Consider the following 17,700-nt stretch of genomic DNA (forward strand, 5'->3'; position numbering starts at 1 on the left):
CTAGAAAACGTCACTCAAACATATAAGGAAATTCAAACAAGCCAAAAGAAGAAATCAGAGCGCATTGCGGGGTGGGGAGGCCGGAGGGAGGGGGATGGGGACGGGAAGGGGGTGGGGACTAGTACAGCTGCCAGGTTACCAGTCACCCTCTCACGTTCCTAGGAAGGCTTCATCTGTTTGGCCAGTTTTGCCTCCCAGATTCCCATAAAACACATGGTCTGACCTGTTACCTAACAAGGCCAGCGCCACTCGGCCCTTCCCGCCCTCTAATGAGAACGCTGGCCTGGGAGTAAAGTGCAGATCCCGCCCCCCACCCAAGCCACATACCACGCACGCCACCCCAAGAAGTGGGGACCCTCTCACTGGGAGCTGTTGAAGAGTCGACGCACAGCAGCACCAACAGGTGAAATGAAGGTTCTAATCTCTTCCCTCCTCCTGTTGCTGCCCCTAATGCTGATGTCCGTGGTCTCCAGCAGCTCACACACAGGTAAAAAAAAAAAGTCCATTTTCTATGAAAGATAAAAAGTGGGGAGAAACGTGGCAAAACAGGAAAGAGCATGACCACACACGAGGTAAAATGTAGCCCCTGCAGGCTACGGGGATTGGCGGTGAGTTAGCCTGTCTGGGCGCCTGTTTCTTCATTTGCAAAAAGGAATGAACTGAACGTAAACCCTAAGAGTGTTGTGAAGTTGAAGGAGCCGTTGTGTATGGAGTGTCTGTGAGGGTAGCTGGTTGGGGAGGATCTTACCTCTCCCCCAGTCCCTGTTCGGGAGTAATGAGTGCCCTGGGGGCCGGGCCTGGAGGGTGTGCAGAGAGGGTGTTTAAAGCAAGTGTGCGTCCAGACAGTCAGTCACCCTCGATTATATTCTTCTTAGTGCACCAGACATGCCCCAATAATTCTTAATGCTATTTCATGGTAAGGTGATAAACCAGAAAAATCACACCACCAGGTAGTACCCGTGTTTGAAGCTGTGACCACACCAAGCTGTTGAGGCAATCTGAGCGCCGGTTGGAAAGGAATTTCCAGCCGCAGAGCATTTCAGAAGGGAGTGAGTTTATTAAGAACAAAGAGCAGAGATAACGTGGGCCCTGCGAGCACAGCGGGCTGACAAGTCCTGAGAGGCCAGGGAGAGTCGACAGTGTTTGTGGGTTAATAGCCAATTTTTATAGCCTCTAGACAAAGACAGTTCCTGCTGGAAGGCTGGCATTAGGGGATTGGTTGGGGCTTTATAGGGTGTTGACTGGAGAGGGCCTCTTTGACTAATTTGGAGTCGGGAGGCCTGTTAGTGATGATCACGGGCTTTGGGCAATGGTTACATGAGTGTGTGCCACATCACTCCAGCCACGGCCGACTCTTTGTGACCTATGGACTGTAGCCCTCCAGGTTCCTCTGTCCACGGGATTCTCCAGGCAACAGTTACAAAGGGGCTCAGTCAGCTTTGGAGGTGACCTTGGTTCCCAGCTCCGCTTCTGTGTTCTTCGTACAAGGCCTCGCGCCTGTGGCCTGGGGGGGCAAGACTGCACACAGGCCCTGTTTGAACAGCTCACCTTTAGGAAGCAGATCCTGGGTTAGGAGTTCCGAATCGGCCCCACTGTTCCCTACAGCCGGAGTGGCCCAGCCCTTAGCAGAACAACTGTGCAGAAGGGACCCCCTCCCCACCTATGTTCCCACTCTAAGTGACCATCTCCCCAAGCGCTACTTTGAGGTGAAATAGCTTTGTTACACACTCAGCATCGAGTGGGTCCTAAAATCAGGAGTCTACCCTCCTGCACCCCATTTCCAGCATCTTCTCCCTTACAGAGTTCTCTGGGAGCCGCTGGGCCCCACGGCCCGGCAGGGGAGGCCCTAGACCAGCATTCTGGGAGGAAGGTCTTTTCCACCGCTGTGACGGGCCCCCAGGCTGGAGCCCTCAGCCTGGATTCCAAGCTCCAGTCACAGCCGCCTTTCCCGGCCATCCCCCCGCACTCCCGCACTAACAAGGGCCCGTGTTCCTCTCAGCCGGGACCTCGGAACCTTGGCTGCTCCCCAGCTGCTCTTGCATCCTCCCACCAGCTCAGCTCCGCTCCCACAGCCGCCCTGATGCGACCCAGAGGCAGACGTGAGCCTCCCTCCCCTGCACAAGCCCGGCCCCGACGGGACTCTCTCTGCACGGTCCACATTCCACCTTGAGCTGAGTGTCGGTGGGTCTCCTACTCCTACCCCTGCCATTCTGCGCTGTAACCTCGCCGCTGGCACAACCTGGTGTCTTGTTTCCATGTCCCTCCCGTGACCTGGCAAGGTGCTCAGTAAATACATCTAAGTGGAAGAATAAATCCTCAGGTTTCTAAGTTCAAAATGTTCCCCTTAGGAGACTGGACACCTGGGTTTCTTAGTAGCTCTGTTGACATTAGAGATTAATAATTCTTCTTGTAAGAGGGGCAGGGTGCACTGTTTTGTTCTTTCTAACCTGTTTAGCAACATCCGAGTGGCCTCTACCCTCTAGAAGCCAATAGCAGCCTCTCTTCACCTCCACCCTGTTAATACAGCCAAAAATATCTCCAGACATGGCCAAACATCTCCTGAAGGGGGACCCACTCGCCAGGGGAGCCACTGCTTTACCAATAATTCTCAAACATGGTGACACATTTAGACTCACCCGGACCTTTAGACTCAGACTTGAATTCACGGCATCGACCGTGATCCAAATCTTGGCTCCATCACTCACTTTGTAACCCTGGTGTGTGTGTGTGTGTGTGTGTGTGTGTGTGTGTGTGTGTGTGTGTGTGTGCATGCACGCGCTCAGTCATGTCTGTCTCTTTTTGACCCCATGGACTACAGCCCATCAGGCTCCTCTGTCCATGGGATTCTCCAGGCAAGATTACTGGAGTGGTTGCCATTTCCTTCTCCAGAGGAACTTCCCCATTCAGGGATCGAACCCACGTCTCCTGCTTGGCTGGTGGATTCTTGACCACTGCACCACCTAGGAAGCCCCTCAGAACCCTGGACAAGATGCTTAACATTTTAAAGCTTCATTTTAAAATGAGTAAAATACCACTTAGCATGTACAACTGTTGCGAAGAGTAAATGATGGATAATGTGAACCTAGTAAGTGCTCAATAAATGGAGTGAGTAAAATTTCCTTCTCAAGTAGCTACAAAGGCACAAGGGCAATGAGACGGGGAAAGCTCACTGGGGCCACCAGGGAGTGCAATTACAGGCTCAATCCCCGTTTCCCAGGCAAGGGTAGTTGCAATGTTGGACCGAGTCTGGTGAGCAGAAATAACACTACACAATCCTCCTGCCCAGAAATCTCCATATAAAATCTGATCTTGCTTTACCTCTTGAAATAACCACATACCTGGCTTAATATGCTTTTCATGGGGAAGTGGGGAAAAAAATAAATAACTGAGAAGCAATGTCAATGTTAAGAAATCAGTTACTTATAATAACAGAATAATTCCTTATAAGATTACCTATTAATTATAAAATTACTTATGATAAATAGCTCCCATGACATTAGGTCATGTAGGTTGGAAGAGAGAATAATAGGCTAAGAGCCTTGGACCTCGGTTTTAGCTGCCGATGAGTCACCATTAACTCTGTGAACTTGGGCATTGCGCTGGCTCTCTCTGGGCCTCAGTCTTCTCACCTGAAAATAAAAGAGATGGTGATTCACTTAATTAGTGCAATGCTTTAACAACAACTTGGTAATGATATCAAGAAACACAAAATGAGAATAAGAGAGCATCAGGTGACAAGACAGACTTGAAAAGAGACAAAAAGAGAAATGGATTTGCTCCAGAGGGACAAAGGTAAATACCATCCTCCTATATTAATAGTAGGAGAAGGCAGTGGCACCCCACTCCAGTACTCTTGCCTGGAAAATCCCATGGACGGAGGAGCCTGGTGGGCTACAGTCGATGGGGTCACACAGAGTCGGACACAACTGAGCGACTTCACTTTCACTTGTCACTTTCATGCATTGGAGAAGGAAATGGCAACCCACTCCAGTATTCTTGCCTGGAGAATCCCAGGGACGGCGGAGCCTGGTGGGCTGCCGTCTATGGGGTTGCACAGAGTCGGACACGACTGAAGCGACTTAGCAGCAGTAGCAGCAGTATATTAATAGTTGAACTGGGACTATGGATTCAATTACAACCAAACACAGAGGTCAGGTGAAGTTTCTGACTGGTTTATGGAATAATCTACTCTTTGCTCTTATTTCTTAAGTCATGAGGATTTTAATGTGTGCAGGGTAGGGGCCTTAATGGGGGAAGTTGTCAGGTCTTGATCAACACCCCTACCTTTTGTCCTCTCTTCTATCCAGAAGCTATTCTTTCTCTGCCTACCTCCAGCTAAGCTTTCCTCCAGGCCAGATTTTACACTTCAATTCCTTATCCATGTAAAATACTCCTCTCTTGAAGTACCCTAGCTCCCTCAGGACAAAGGAAGAGCAATGGAGCTGCGCTGACCCAGAAGCACAGTGATAAGGGCCTTGGCGCCTTCCCTTTCCAGTGCCTGAAAGTGACCAGTTTCCTTCCTACAGGGGTTGCCAGAGGCCAGAGGGACCGACGCCAGGCTTCTGGGAGGTGGTTCCAAGAAGGAGGCCAAGAATGTGGGTGCCAAGGTCAGTAACACGATATTGACAACAACAGTGCACCGTCGAGATCCCCACTTGCTCCCCTGAATCCCTCTGAGAGCAGAGCAGATATTACCTGAGCTGCCCTCACCCCCTGCCCTCTCCCCCAGCCCACCACTCATTTCCTTCTCAGTCTCATGTGAGAGCCAGACTGCTCCAGGGTCCAGGGGAGCTGGCTGAAGGTCTGGCTGGCCCCTTCTCCTTTACCCTTTTCCCTAACAATCCAGGGCTGCCTTCCAAGACCTTCCTGCACCCCATTCTCAGCTTTATTTTACTCACAGGCAAGACTGAAATCAGAGGGGCAAAATGGTTTGGTCGAAGTAAAGCAGCCACTGAAAGGCAGACACCTCCTATTCCTCATTTTTTAAATGTATGTTTAATGAAAGGATCATTGCTTTACAATATTCTGCTGGCTTCTGCCACACAACAACGTGATCAGTCATGTGTATACATATGTCCCCTCCCTCTCGAACCTCCCTCCCACTCATTGCTCATTTTTTTGGTCTCCCTAATGACACTCTGATGCTTCCTCCAAACCTGCCACCAAATTCTTGCCCTTGAAAGTTAAACACGCTCAGTCATGTCTGGCTCTTTGCGACCCCATGGACTGTACAGTCCAGAGAATTCCTCAGGCGAGAATACTGGAGTGGGTAGCCTTTCCATTCTCCAGGGGATCTCCCGAATCCAGGGATTAAACCCAGGTCTCCCGCTTTGCAGGCAGATTCTTTACCAGCTGAGCCACAACGGAAGCCCCAAAATACTGGAGTGGGTAGCCTATCTCTTCTCCAGCAGATCTTCCCAACCCAGGAATTGAACCAGGGTCTCCTGCATTGCAGGTGGATTCTTTACCAACAGAGCTATAGGGGAAGCCCATTCTTGTCCATACAGGTCAGCAAGACAACTTAGAGACCCTGATGCTCATATAACTGTTCTGTGTTGACCCTTTCCCACTGCAGTATGAAAAACAACTGGGAGGCAAGGAAGATGGCAAGTCAAGTCCTAGCCCTCAAACATATGAACCTTCCTAAGCAGCAACCCCCTTATTTCAGATTGGTTCCTGAGAGCCCCTAGAAGAACACTCGTGACAGCGCCCAGGCTGACAAAGAAGCCGTGTCCCTGTGATCATTTCAAGGGCAGGATGAAGAAAACCAGTAAGTTGTCAAAGAATGACCCTCCTTAAACCAGAGTCGTTCTGTGGAATCAACTAGAGATGAGAGTGAAAGTGTCATCACTCAGTCATGTCTGACTGAGGCCGCAAAGCGGCCCCACGGACTGTAGCCTGCCAGGCTCCTCTGTCCTTGGGATTTTCCAGGCAAGAATCCTGGAGTGGGTTGCCATTTCCTTCTCCAGGAGTTCTTCTTGACCCAGGGATTGAACCTGGGTCTCCTGCCTTGCAGGTGGATTCTTTACAGTCTGAGCCACCAGGGAAGCCCCAGCTAGGGATGAAACAGGGGTTAAGAGACAAGAGAGATGAAATGAAGATCAGAATTAGCACACATCTCAGCTCCTCCTACTCAAGGTCAAGGGAAACAGGAAGAGCAGGAAAAGCAAAACACAATTCCCCTAATACTAGAGATGCCTCACCAAAGTCTCCGATGATAGAATGCCATTGCTTATCAAAGTGGAGGGAAATGGGGCTATTGGGGACCTGGTCTCTGACCTCTGACAATGACACCGGTGGCGGTGTCAGACAATGAGATTCCTCCCTAGTCTAGGTATAATTAAATGTCATATAAAAAGTATACTGGCAAGTGTTAAACTGATGGATATTGTGGCATTAGTATGATATTACATGATCAAGAATGGGATGATCCCTGGAGAAAGAAATGGCAACTCACTCCAGCATAATTGCCTGGGAAATCCCACAGACAGAGGAGCCTGGCGGGCTACAGTCCATGGCGTGGCAAAGAGACACCTCTTAGCAACTAAAAAACAACAACAACAATTGCATTTATATACAAAAGGTATGGAAAACTATGCAGCAAACTAGTAACAACAGTTTGCTCACCAGAATCAGGAGTGGAAGCAGGGGTTGGGGCATCCTTTATCTTCTTTCTTACTGTAGATACTTTTTTCATTAAAATTTTTCCCCCACGGGATGAGTCTCACTTGTAACATTTTAAAAGCTCTCATAAAAAAATTAAATTCTAAAAGTGTTTTTAACTTCAGTGTCTCCCTTTTCTCTCCACCCTAGGACACCAAAGACACCACAGGAAGTCAAACAAGCCCTCCAGAGCCTGCCAGCAATTTCTCAGGCGATGTCTGCTAGAAAGCTTTGCTCTGCCCTTATAGGGGCTCTGGGACCCCACCCTCCCGATGAAACATTCTCAGCCAACAAAGCCGTGCGTGCACCTAGAAGACGCTCTCCTCCCACCTCACGTTCCCCATTCCTGTCCCCACTCCCTAAATCATCCCCAAAGCATTTTCCCTGAGATTATCGCCCCTCTAGTGCCTTCTTCACTTGTCAGTCTTTTCCTGGGGCCGCCCCTTACACAGCCTTAAGCTTACTTACCTGAAAGGAGCCAAGAATCTCTGAGTACCTAGCTGGTCCTTCCCTGACTGTAAACACAAGCAGGAAAATAGCAAACAAAATCAATAAATACACTTGAATGTAATAGATCAAAATCATTTTCAAATGGGGTCTCGAAATGCACATTCAACCCAGATGACCCACTTTATCCTGTTCATTCCAAACCATTTCCAGATTATATACACACCTCTATCCAACACCACCTTCAGTCTCTCTCCGCTGCCCAAATTTTTACTCTTTTACTCATCCAACAAACCTTCCTGAGGTAAGAGCTAGGTAGGGCAAAGAAATCAGTGAAAGCACTGAATCAGACATTGTCTTACTAATGATAATATAAGTTTAAAAAGAACCCGGCACCATTTCCTAGCACATAAAATGCCTCCCAAGTATTTATGATTATCATCACCGTCATCATCATGACTGGTCACCGGACTCTGTAAGTTTCCAGGCAACATGTCTTCCAGAAGACGTATGTGCAGAGGCAGATCTCAAGGCTAGAGTTCTCGGTCGCTCAGTCATGACGGACTCTTTGCGACCTTATAGACTATAACCTGCTGGGCTCCACTGTCCATGGGATTCTCCAGGCAAGAATACAGGAGTGGATTGCCATGCCCTCCTCTAGGGGATCTTCCCGACGCAGGGAATCGAACCAGCATCTCCTGTGTCTCCTGCATTGCAGGTGAATTCTTTACCACTGAGCCACCTGGGAGAGACAGTGGAGAAGATCTCAGATGCCACTGAAAAGGGCTTTCCAGCTGTAAAAATGGGAAGGTGTCTTTTTTTTTCCTTTTTTAACACAAGAATAAAATGATCAGAACAATAATATAAGGAAATTAATGTGGGAACCATTAGAAAGAATAAATAAAGAGGGGAAAGTTTCAATGGGGTAGATCCCGCTTCCTTCTCTGACCCTTTCCTCAAACATCAGAAGGAGAAGTAAGAAAAGGAACACTCGAGACTTCCCTAGAGGTCCAGTGGTCAAGACGCCGCATTCCTGATGCAGGGGGCCCCGAGTTCGGTACCTGGTCAGGGAACTAGATCCCATATGCCACAACTGAGAGTTTGCATGCCGAAACTAAAGATCCCGCTGACAGGAAGATGTCAACAGGAAGATCTCACGTGCTACAACTAAGACCTGGTGCAACCAAGTAAAATTTTTTTTAAATCAAGAAAGAAAAGGAACATTCCTCCAGAGTCTAGCTTCTGTCATCTGGATGAAACAGAGGACTCAGCTGGGATACTGCCCTCATGAGAAGAAATATTTTGAGTGGGGAGTGGGATGGGTCCCTTTTAAGACATAACCCTCTGGTGGGAGGGTGATGGACACCCACCTTCCTTCTGTCCCTACCCCTCCTCCTACAGCAAGAGACACAAGTGCTTCGCTCGGCACAGGAGCGGGGAGCCAATGGTGCTCAGCCCACTCGCCAACCGCCTCCAAAAGGAAGACCAGGGACGCCAGGTTGAAGGAATGGAACCTGGGATGGTGGGGGAGTCATCATGAGTAACCCACGAGGGATCTGGGACAAAGGAGGTCTGTGGGTACCCAGAGGGATGAAGCCAGGGAGATCAATATCTCCCACGAGGGCTTCCCTGGTGGCTCAAGGGTAAAGAATCGCTTGCCAATGCAGGAGACACAGGTTCGATCCCTGATCTGGGAAGATCCCACATGCCGCAAAGCAGCTAAACCCGTGCACCACCACTACCAAGCCTGGGCTCCAGAGCCTAGGAGCTGCAACTACTGAACCCACGTGCTGCAACTACTGAAGTCGGAGCGCCCTGGAGCCCGTGCTCCTCAGCAAGAGAAGCCACCGCAACTAGAGAGCAGCGCCTGCTCACCACAACTAGAGAAAAGCCCGTGCAGCAGCGAAGACACAGCACAGCCAAAAATAAATAGATAAAATTATCTTTTAAAAATATATTGCCCTTGAGAAAAAAGCACAGCGGAGCCAGGTTCTAAGTTGATATTTAAGCCTGTTAGAGAATCAAAGCCACACCAGACAACTATAACCCAGCTGGAGCCTGCACCAGAAAAAAAACACCCAGACCAGCCAGCATGCGAGGATCAGCAGGGGCCCAATAGACGGGGATCCAATAGCCCACTGCACAGCAAAGACCCTCACTCAGCAAGGAACCCCTTGCCCATCACGAAGCTGAAGCCCAGCAGGAACCTCAAGCACAACAAAAGTCCGCTCTGCACCAGGAATTTCGTGCCCCACAGGTGTCTGCCTCGCAGACGTCACCTCCCATCCAAAGGGTGCCCTTCGGTAAACAGGAAGCTGCCTCACAGCACAGACCTGGGCCAGGAAAAGAATCTAGAACTCAACAGGACCCAGAACTGAGAGAGGGATCCAGAGCCCAGCCAGAACCTCGTCCTATAGAGCCTCTGGTAGCCCTACAAGAAGCCGGATCAACCACCTCTGGCCCAGCCTAGACCCCAACCCAAAAATGGACCACCAGCCCAGACTAAACCTATGTCCTGAGAAAGATGGCGGGAGTCGGACCCCGCAGGCTCAGCACACAGCTCCAGCCCAGGGAGCCAAAGGCCAGCTGGGGTCTTTACCATGGAGATTTCTAGCAAAACCAAGCCAGGGCTTCCCTGCTGGTCCAGTGGTTAAGAATCTACATGCTAATGCAGGAGACATGGGTTTGATCCCTGGTCTGGGAAGATCCCATTTGTTGAGGAGCAACTGAGCCTGTGCACCACAGCTATCGAATCTATGCTCTACAGCCCGGGGGCCACAACTACTGAAGTCCGTGCACCCCTAGATCCAACCAGTTCATCCTAAAGGAAATCAGTCCTGAATATTCATTGGAAGGACTGATGCTGAAGCTGAAACTCCAATACTTTGGCCACCTGATGCGAAGAACTGACTCATTTGAAAAGACCCTGATGCTGGGAAAGACTGAAGGCGGGAAGAAAAGGGAATGACAGAGGATGAGATGGTTGGATGGGATCACCGACTCAATGGACGTGAGTTTGAGTAAACTCCGGGAGTTGGCAATGGACAGGGAAGCCTGGCATGCTGCAGTCCATGGGGTTGCAAAGAATCAGACACGACTGAGCAACTGAACTGAACTGAGGTTGGTCATAGCTTTTCTTCCAAGGAGCAAGTGTCTTTTAATTTCATGGCTTCAGTCACCATCTGCAGTGATTTTGGAGCCCCCCAAAATAAAGTCTCTCGCTGTTACCCTTGTTTCCACTCTATTTGCCATGAAGTGACAGGACCAGATGCCACAATCTTAGTTTTCTGAATGTTGAGTTTTAAGCCAACTTTTTCACTCTCCTCTTTCATGCTCATCAAGAGGCTCTTTAGTACTTTTCCCTTTGTCTCATAAGGGTGGTGTCACACCAACACCCAGGAAGAAAACCAGCAGCCAGAACCCAAGACAATACCGGTACACAGGTGAGTTGAGCTTGGAGGAAGGGAGAAGGGGAGGGGCTCCCAGGGATGGTCACTCATTCAGTCAAGAACTAAGACCTGCCAGGACGTCAGGTGAGCTCAGGTCACCGTCCAGCAGTCCAGACAGAGCCAGAGCCCCCTTTGATGGAGGAGGAAGCTGAGGCCTGGAGGAGAGAGGGAGCCTGTAGGGGGCTGGGCAGTAGGGGTGGCTGGCGGTGCCAAGATCCCCAGACAGCCTCAGATTCCTTGCCCTGTTCCAGGCCACCTCCCCGTGGGGACACGAGGGAATCAAACAGAAACTAAGAAAGGCTGTGGGCGAGGGCAGGTGCTCATCCCCTGGGCCCAGAACCCTGAGCACCGCTGGGGGCAGGCGCCTCGCTGACCCGGCGGGTTTCCATGCAGGTCAGGCCAGACACCGGGCAGGGGCAGCCTTTCAGTTCTCCACTGAGGGTGCCCAGTGGGCAGGAGGACACTCGTTCTGGGGAGTCTCAGTCCTTCCAGGCCCATGGTCACATGGGGTATGATCTCAGGAAGTAAGTTAGGGAAATGGAGCTGCCTTGGCCACTGAGGCCCCCGCCTGAAAAAGGGCCCACGAGCCATGGTCACCACCGTAGTGGCTAAAAGACAAAGCCAAGGGTGAGCGGGCGGGGTTGGGGAGTGGCCCTGATGGTACCTGAGACATCCTACGAGAAGCAGGACAGAGTGTACTGACCGACCACCACGAGAAGCGGGGAGCCCGTGGACTGGCTCACTGGGTGGGTGTGGGGATAATCCATTGAGAGAAGTGGGTGATGTGCGAACAAAATATCACACCCAGCATAGAGACTATCGGACCTTGGGAGGAGAGTCCAGAATGTGAGTGTCCCGAACCAGGGTTCCCGCTCCGGCTCCGGACTCGCTGTGTGACCGTGGGCAACTCCTGTTTCCAACGTGGGAAATGGTTCAAGCGCAATTTTCCTGTCTCTGACACTCTTGAGACAGTAATGGTGGAGAAGTTTAGAAGCTCTGGCCCAAAGAGGAAGTTAAGCAGTGAGTCAGGGGAAGGTAGGAGGAAGGGGCATGCCTGGAAGAGGGCTGAAGTACAGCTTCAAACAGCCCTGTTCCAGCGTTCTTCACTCAATCTGCTCATCTATGCGTGGTCAGTCCACCAACCTCAGTTTCCTGACTCCTACTCTTAGGACAAGGGGTTGTGGGTCGACTTGGGACAGCCTGACCTTCACTTGGGTTTCCCTGGTGACTCAGATGGTAAAGAATCCACCTGAAGTGTAGAAGACCCAAGTTTAATCCCTGGGTCGGGAAGATCCCCTGGAGAAGGGAATGGCAACCCACTCCAGTATTCTTGCCTGGAGAATCCCATGGACAGAGGAGCCTGGCGGGTGACAGTCCATGAGGTCAAAAAGAGTTGGACACAAGTGAGAGATTAACACTTTCACTTTTAACCTTCACTTGGGAGAAAGAAGAGCTGCCACCTGGGTTCCCTAGGGTGTCACATTATTTACAAGTCTCAGCAGGCTGGAAAAACTGACAGACAGGACTTGCTGCCAGCCTCAGGCACACATGAAGTCCTTGATGGATTAGGAGTGTCGACCCAAGTGAAGACCTATGGGAATTTCCTCTGCAGGAAAGAAGCTGACTTAGCCTTCGGGCACAGAGACCCCAAACTCATCACTCTCCCTGCCACAGACATCATCAGTAGCCAAGGGTAGAAGTGGAGCTGGCTCCAGACGCACACAGGAAGGCTCAGAGCTCAGACTGGGGCCCGAGGGCATTCCTTGTCACACTGCAGGACATAGCTTCACAGACAGGACAGAGTGCCCAGAGGCAAGACAATGATCAGGAAATGGGCCTTGGAGACATGGTACCTCAAGCTGTGCGTGGTGGTACACTGGACAGAGGCTCCCTCCTTCCCTACCTCAACTTTCTGAGCTATAAAATGGGCATAATGACAGGAGTGCCTATCACTGGGCAGTTGTGAGGTCTGGAGAGTGTAAGAGGGTGTTTGGTGCTACAAGCCCTCAGGAGGGTGGAAGTGATCCTTACTGTCACCCCAGCTAGACTGTGAGTTCCCTGAGAGCTGGCTGTGTCCACTTTGTCCACCCCACAATTGCAGAGCCTGGTATGCCAGGCACACAGGCATTCAAACATTCATTTGATTAATAAGGGAAGGCATGCATGAACCGTAACTGTGTCCACTATATCCAGGGAACTGGAAACTGCAGGACCCTGCTCAGCCCCAGACAGGCATCAGGACCAAAGCAAAGGGATGGGGTGACCCACGTGATGTCTCAGGGACAGTCTGAGTGACAAACTCACTCAGAGTATGCTGTGAGGGCTGAGATGGAACAGTGGGGGACAGATGGCCTCAGAGGGCTGGGCACTGCAGGGAGTGGGAAGGGGTGTCAAGCACAGGAATGGTGTCCTGAGAGGCGGGGTGGCAGGACCTCACCGTCCCAGCACCCCGGGTCCTGATCTGGGAGAACCTGTGCCACAGTGATGGACGCATCTCCCCTGACTCTTCCCGGCACGAGGGCTCCTGAAGTGCCTGGGAGGACTCGTCTCCTGCTTTGGGGGGGTCCATTCTGGAAGGTTCCTCAGCAGCCCAGCCAAGGCCACGTGCACAGATCCTGAGTGACGGGGCTGCGGGTTCACAGCCGTTCCCCCAGTGCCTGCGCCGGTGGCCTAGGTGTCTGGGAACCCGTGTCCAGCCCACACTGCCCCCTGTGCCTGGAGCCGTCCCCCTCAGCAGTGACTTGGGTCCTGTGGTGGGTTCCAGGTTACCAGTCCATCCTGTCACCTCCACGTGAGGTTCTTCCTGGGGGACCCTGATGTCTGTCCCAGGAGCTTTGCCCAGAGCAAACCTAGAGAGTGTTTGAGGGCTGGTGGTTGTGGCAGTGAACACACGGGCATTTGTCTCAGGTGATGGAAAAAGAGGAGCGTGAGTGCCCTCTAGTGGACTGATCGTTCTGGAAGAGGAGCCAAGAGGACCCTGGGGAGTTGAGAGATTGGGGCTGACCTTAGACAAAGGGCACATTCGGGTTCAGGAGGCACATTTAGGGGGATTAATTTATGGCTGCCTGTGGCACTAGTGGTAAAGAATCTGCTTGCAAATGCAAGAGATGTAAGATATGTGGGTTTGATCCCTGGGTCGGGAAGATCCCCTGGAGAAGGGAATGGCAACCCACTCCAGTATTCTTGCCTGGAGAATCCCATGGACAGAAGAGCCTGGCGGGCTACAGTCCGTAGTGTCGCAAAGAGTCGGACACGACTGATTGACTAACATTTTCACTTTTCACTTTCATTTCCATTTAAAATCAAGTAAAAAACTGGAAGTTGCTCCTGGGCCGTCTCTCAGAGCCAACTGCCTGTGACCGGCAGCAGGATAAGCTGAGGCTCACACTCTCCTGGTCCTCAGGACAACAGAGAAGCCACCCCCACCTGTCCCCCTGAGCTGGCTTTCAGCCACGAAGCCCCTGAATTCACTGGGAGGCTAATTAGTGGATGCAAGGCCCTGCGGTTGCCCAGGGGTTCTCTGGCTGTTTTAGCCGCTCAGTCCAAACCATCACCAGAACCACAGGCTTCACCTCCAGCCCTGTCCAGGGACATCGGAAACTCCTGAAGCTTAACCCTACTGGAAGGCAGTGATTCTACCCTCAGGTCTCGTGGGCACCCAAACACCTCAAGCACCTGATCTGCGCCCCCTGCCAAGATGCCACTGGGAGGAACCCGCCAGTTCCCTCAAGTGGTGGTCGTCAAGCCTTGGAGGCAAGTTTCTACAAACCGCCTGATGCCGTCACCCAGATCTTCTCCCCAGTACTAGAAGAATCAACTGAAGCTCTGGGTTGTGGTCGACTCGGCTTCAAGCGCACCCAGCACCCAGACTGTTGTGCCAGGGAGGCCGTGTGAGACCTCAGGCAACTCAGGGATGGGAGGCAGAGTTATAATGAGGACTCACTCTTCTTTGAGAGCCAACTGGGAGAGCAGGGGGCAGAGCCAGGGCAAGGGACTTCCACATTAAGCCCCTGATGGCAAATGTGTTCATAGGGGCTTCCCTGGTGGCTCAGTGGCAAAGAACTCACTTGCCAGTGCAAGAGACACAATCTTGATCCCTGGTCCGGGAAGACTGCACGTGCCTTGGAGCAACTAAGCTGCAACTACTGAGGCTCTACTTTTTACAGCACATGCTCTGCAACAAGAGAAGCCACCACAATGAGAAGCCCACGCACCACATCTAGAGAAAGCCCACCCAGCACAGCCGCAGATAAATAAATAAGATTACTTTTTCAAAATGTGTTTGTCATTTCCTTGAGACGGGGGCTTCCCTGGTGGCTCAGATGGTAAAAAATCTGCCTGCAATGCAGGAGACTCGGTTTCAATCCCCAAATTGGGAAGATCCCCTGGAGAAGGAAATGACAACCCGCTCTAGTGTTCTTGGCTGCAGAATCCCATGGACAGAGGAGCCTGGTGGGCTGCAGTCAATGGGTTGCCAAGAGTTGGACACAACTGAGCAACTAACAGTTACTTACTTGAGACCACGGGGAGCTCTGAACAGAAGGCTCTGCTCCAGAAACAATGTCTGGAAGGATGAAATGGAAGCCAGACAAGATATTCAACAGTATATGTGCACTCAGTGATAGATGATCAACAAACACTCATAAAATGGATGAGGGATCCCACACAATGGTCCACCCCTAGTGTGACACCTAGAGGTCAGAGAATATTTCCTGTGGACACAGGGGCACTGGCATCAACCTCGGAGGAGACCTGCAAGTGTCCACGGCTGCTGCTCCAGGACAGGACTTGATTCCTCCAGGAATCAGGAGAGAGGACATGCTAAATGCTAAGTCTCTTCAGTCATCTCCAACTCTTTGTGACCCTGTGGACTGTAGCCTGCCAGGCTCCTCTGTCCATGGGATTCTCCAGGCAAGAATATTGGTGTGGGTTGCCATTTCCTTCTCCAGGGGATCTTCCTGACCCAGGGAGATGACAGGGTCTGCTTAACTGTGAGGAGTCAGACTCCTGCCCATTCCCGGATAATCACACCCCCTCCCATCTCTACTGGGGAAGAATCTTCTAGTCTCCCTGGAGGGCCTGGGGCAGCAGCTTGAGTCCTTTCCCTTCTCACAGAGACCTGACCTGGCTTGGACTCCCAATCTTCCATCCCATCGGGAGTCACCACAGGGGAGCGGGGAGCCCCAGCGTGAACTCACGGGAAAAGGGGAGCAGCTCCTCATCACAAGCCCCCTGATCTGTGGGGACACCTGGGTCTGGTCCCTGGAGACATCTCAGCACCCCCAGCATCTGGGGACAGTTGGGGAACTTCCGGAGCAGGGTGGAAGAGGGGAGCCCAGCTTCTGCAGTCGTTCCATCTCAGAGGGGCTGGGGTCCCATGGGGGTCTCCCATCTCCTGACAGGGGAGCCTGTGTGACAGAGTCTCCAGGTAGAGCTGCCCCAGGTCCTGGCGCTGTGGGGAGGCCAAGAACAGACCACTGATGAAGACACAGACAACTTGGCAGCCCCAGTGCTGTGAGAGGGGCAAGAACAGGGCCTTCTGGGGTCCAGCCCATTGGCCGCCACCCTCTCCCCAAAGCCCCAGAGACCCCCCACTGGCCCTTCCTTTGAAGTCTCAGGGACTGAGAGCTCCTCCTGAGCACACGTCCACCTGGATGGATGGTTCTCCTGCTACTGGATAACGCCCATCCTCTCCCTGGGCTCAACCTGCGCTGGGATGGAGTCAGGAAGCCTGCAGACCCACAGTGACCAGGACCCCAGCTGACCAGCCCCAGTCTGGAGATCAGCACCCACCTCAGCCCAGGGCGCAGAGCCAGCTCACAGCCTTTGGCACTTGTACCCCTGTGCAGCCCGTTACATTGTCCCAGGTCTGCTCCAGGGGATGATATTGGGCCACACAGACAATATACCATTTTTCTAGATTCTACATTTATGACTTAATGTATGGTATTTGTTTTTTCTGACTTATTTTACTCTGTATGACACTCTAGGTCCATCTACGTCTCTACAAATGACCCAATTTTGTTCTTTTTTATGAAGGAGCTCACCCTTATGATAGAAAGCCAAGAACTAAAGACACAGGAAATTAAAAGGTGAACTTTGGTTTGGCTAAGGAGGTGGAGAAGGAGCCTGATTTCCATCCCTCCCTCTAAGCAGTGGTTTCCAACCTTTTTTGCACCAGGGACCTATTTCATGGAAGACAAATGCGGAGTGGTGGGGATGGTTTTGGGATAATTCAAGCGCATTACAATTACTGTGCACTTATATCTACTATTATTACATCAGATCATCAGGCGTTAGACCCCAGGGGACCCCTCCTCTAACAGACCCTCAGAGCCCCTCCTGTATGCCCACACTATGCTGCCCAATCTTCTAGGGGCCTATGGGCATCCTGCCATGCCAGCTCCCATCCCTGCCTGGAACCACCCATGGGAAAGATCACAGTGACCGCAGAAAAATCAGCCAGGGTGACAGAGGGGCCTCTATAATGGTAAGGAGGACCTGAACAGTTTCTGAACCAAGGCTCAGCCAACAGACACGGAGAGGAAGAGTCTCCTGGAACTTGACCCGAGGACCAGGGAGCCCACAGTCAGCCCAGCCCCCAGCACCAGTTTCCTCTCTTCCCAGGACACATAGGAAACCTTTCCCTTCTCACCTGCGATCTGCAGCTCCTCCTGACACCCAGTTCTGGGTCTCTGTCCCTGAAAACAGATGCCAGGCTGGTGACACTCAAAAGTGGAGGTCAGGCCCCTCTCCAGTCATCACTCAACTGACCCCTTTCTCTCCTCCAGAGTCAGTGTGACCTTCAGGAGGGGAGTAAATGCAATCTTCTCAGATATTTGAGAACAGGAAGACCCTGAGCATCTAGCTGGGTTTCTGTGTCACGGGAACAATCACCACCAAAATTTGTAAATCCCTGGTCTGTGTGTGGTGCTGAGAGACCCCAGACCAGAACACCACAGAGGCCAACACTGGGGTGGGTGGGGCAGCCTGGCCGGTGTTCTGGGGTCTCAGGCAGGCTGGGCAAGCATGTCACCTGGGAAGCTGCTAAAACAGCATTTCAAAGGTGTCACCTGGGGGTTCTCAGTCTTCATGAAGTTCCACAGGTGATTCCCACACACCGTGGGGATGACGTCCCTGT

The 17,700-nt window shown here is 51.7% G+C and overlaps 2 protein-coding genes across 2 annotated transcripts in view; one reads left to right on the forward strand and one right to left on the reverse strand.

Annotated features, from left to right (window-relative positions):
* The window catches only part of CD177 (CD177 molecule), a 53,114-nt gene that overhangs the window by 31,606 nt on the left and 3,808 nt on the right, over positions 1 to 17,700 (reverse strand). Inside the window, exon 2 of the mRNA XM_081516035.1 lies at positions 3,546 to 3,629. Coding sequence (XP_081372161.1) covers positions 3,546 to 3,595 — 50 coding nt within the window. The 5' untranslated portion in view covers positions 3,596 to 3,629. The remainder of the gene's footprint in view (positions 1 to 3,545; positions 3,630 to 17,700) is intronic.
* CXCL17 (C-X-C motif chemokine ligand 17) lies at positions 409 to 7,231 on the forward strand. The gene is made up of 4 exons (XM_081516046.1): positions 409 to 487; positions 4,527 to 4,607; positions 5,669 to 5,770; positions 6,814 to 7,231. Exons 1-4 carry the CDS (start codon positions 409 to 411, stop codon positions 6,909 to 6,911), a joined length of 360 nt encoding a protein of 119 aa, XP_081372172.1. The 3' UTR covers positions 6,912 to 7,231.

This window comes from Giraffa tippelskirchi, chromosome 7 (genome assembly GCF_054371585.1).
Source record: "Giraffa tippelskirchi isolate mGirTip1 chromosome 7, T2T-mGirTip1v1.2.pri, whole genome shotgun sequence".
NCBI classification, from domain to species: domain Eukaryota; kingdom Metazoa; phylum Chordata; class Mammalia; order Artiodactyla; family Giraffidae; genus Giraffa; species Giraffa tippelskirchi.